Source organism: Camelina sativa, unplaced genomic scaffold (assembly GCF_000633955.1).
Source record: "Camelina sativa cultivar DH55 unplaced genomic scaffold, Cs unpScaffold03444, whole genome shotgun sequence".
Lineage (NCBI taxonomy): Eukaryota > Viridiplantae > Streptophyta > Magnoliopsida > Brassicales > Brassicaceae > Camelina > Camelina sativa.
In genome coordinates, this window is record NW_010924546.1 from 1 (window position 1) to 804 (window position 804).

General features: G+C 43.9%; 1 protein-coding gene across 1 annotated transcript; it reads right to left on the reverse strand.

Moving 5' to 3' along the window:
• Positions 1–7: 7 nt before the first annotated feature.
• On the reverse strand, positions 8–804 carry LOC104781228 (pentatricopeptide repeat-containing protein At3g53700, chloroplastic; the record flags this gene model as incomplete). The annotated part of the gene is given in 1 exon segment (XM_019242896.1): positions 8–804. A coding segment is annotated over 1 exon segment (785 nt), but the record flags the coding sequence as incomplete, so codon positions are not given.

Below are 804 nucleotides of genomic sequence, written 5' to 3' on the forward strand. Positions count from 1 at the left end.
GTGAACTTTTTCAAAGGTATCATCTTGACCGGTAAGTTCTCCTTGGCTGGCGACTGTCCAAGACGCCACCAAGAGTGGCCAAAGCATCCTGATATTTCCTGATTTTAAGCAAACCTTTCACCATTGAAACTTCTTCCTCCGAAAATCTTGCTTTCTGCATCACCATGTTAACTAACTTCACCAGTGTCTCCTCCATTGACAAAGTTAGAAGACCTTCAGCCAACATGTACAAAGAAGAAAACTCAGGCACAAAGCCTTTCTCTAACAGCTCAACAAGAAAGTCCACCGCTTCACGGATCGGTCCACCTCCATTACATAGCCCACGGAAAACGATTCTGTAAGAGACTGCATCAGGTGCAGCTGCATTCTGCTCAAGCATTTCTCTAAACAAATTTAGAGCTTCAGTTGTTTTCCTCTTTCTAAATAACCCTTGAATCACCGGGTTATAAGCGTGTGGAGTCAAAGCAATCCCTTTCATCTGAATTGACCTCAAAAGCTTACTTGCAACTTCAACTCTACCTGCTTTACACAAACCGCTTATCAAGGTTCCATAGGTCACAATGTCTGGTTCGCACCCGTTTGAGGTCATGGCCTGCACGATATCAGCAGCCTTCTTTATGTCTCCTCCTCTGCAGAAATGTGTTAGAAGCGAGTTGTATGTGAACTTGTCAGGTTTCTGTCCTTCCATTATCATTTGATCCATGAGCTGAGCCGCGTCTTCTACTCGCCTGCTTTTACAAAGCCCATCTATGAGTGTGTTGTATGTAACAGAGTTTCTTGAAACCCCATGTACTTCCATCTCAT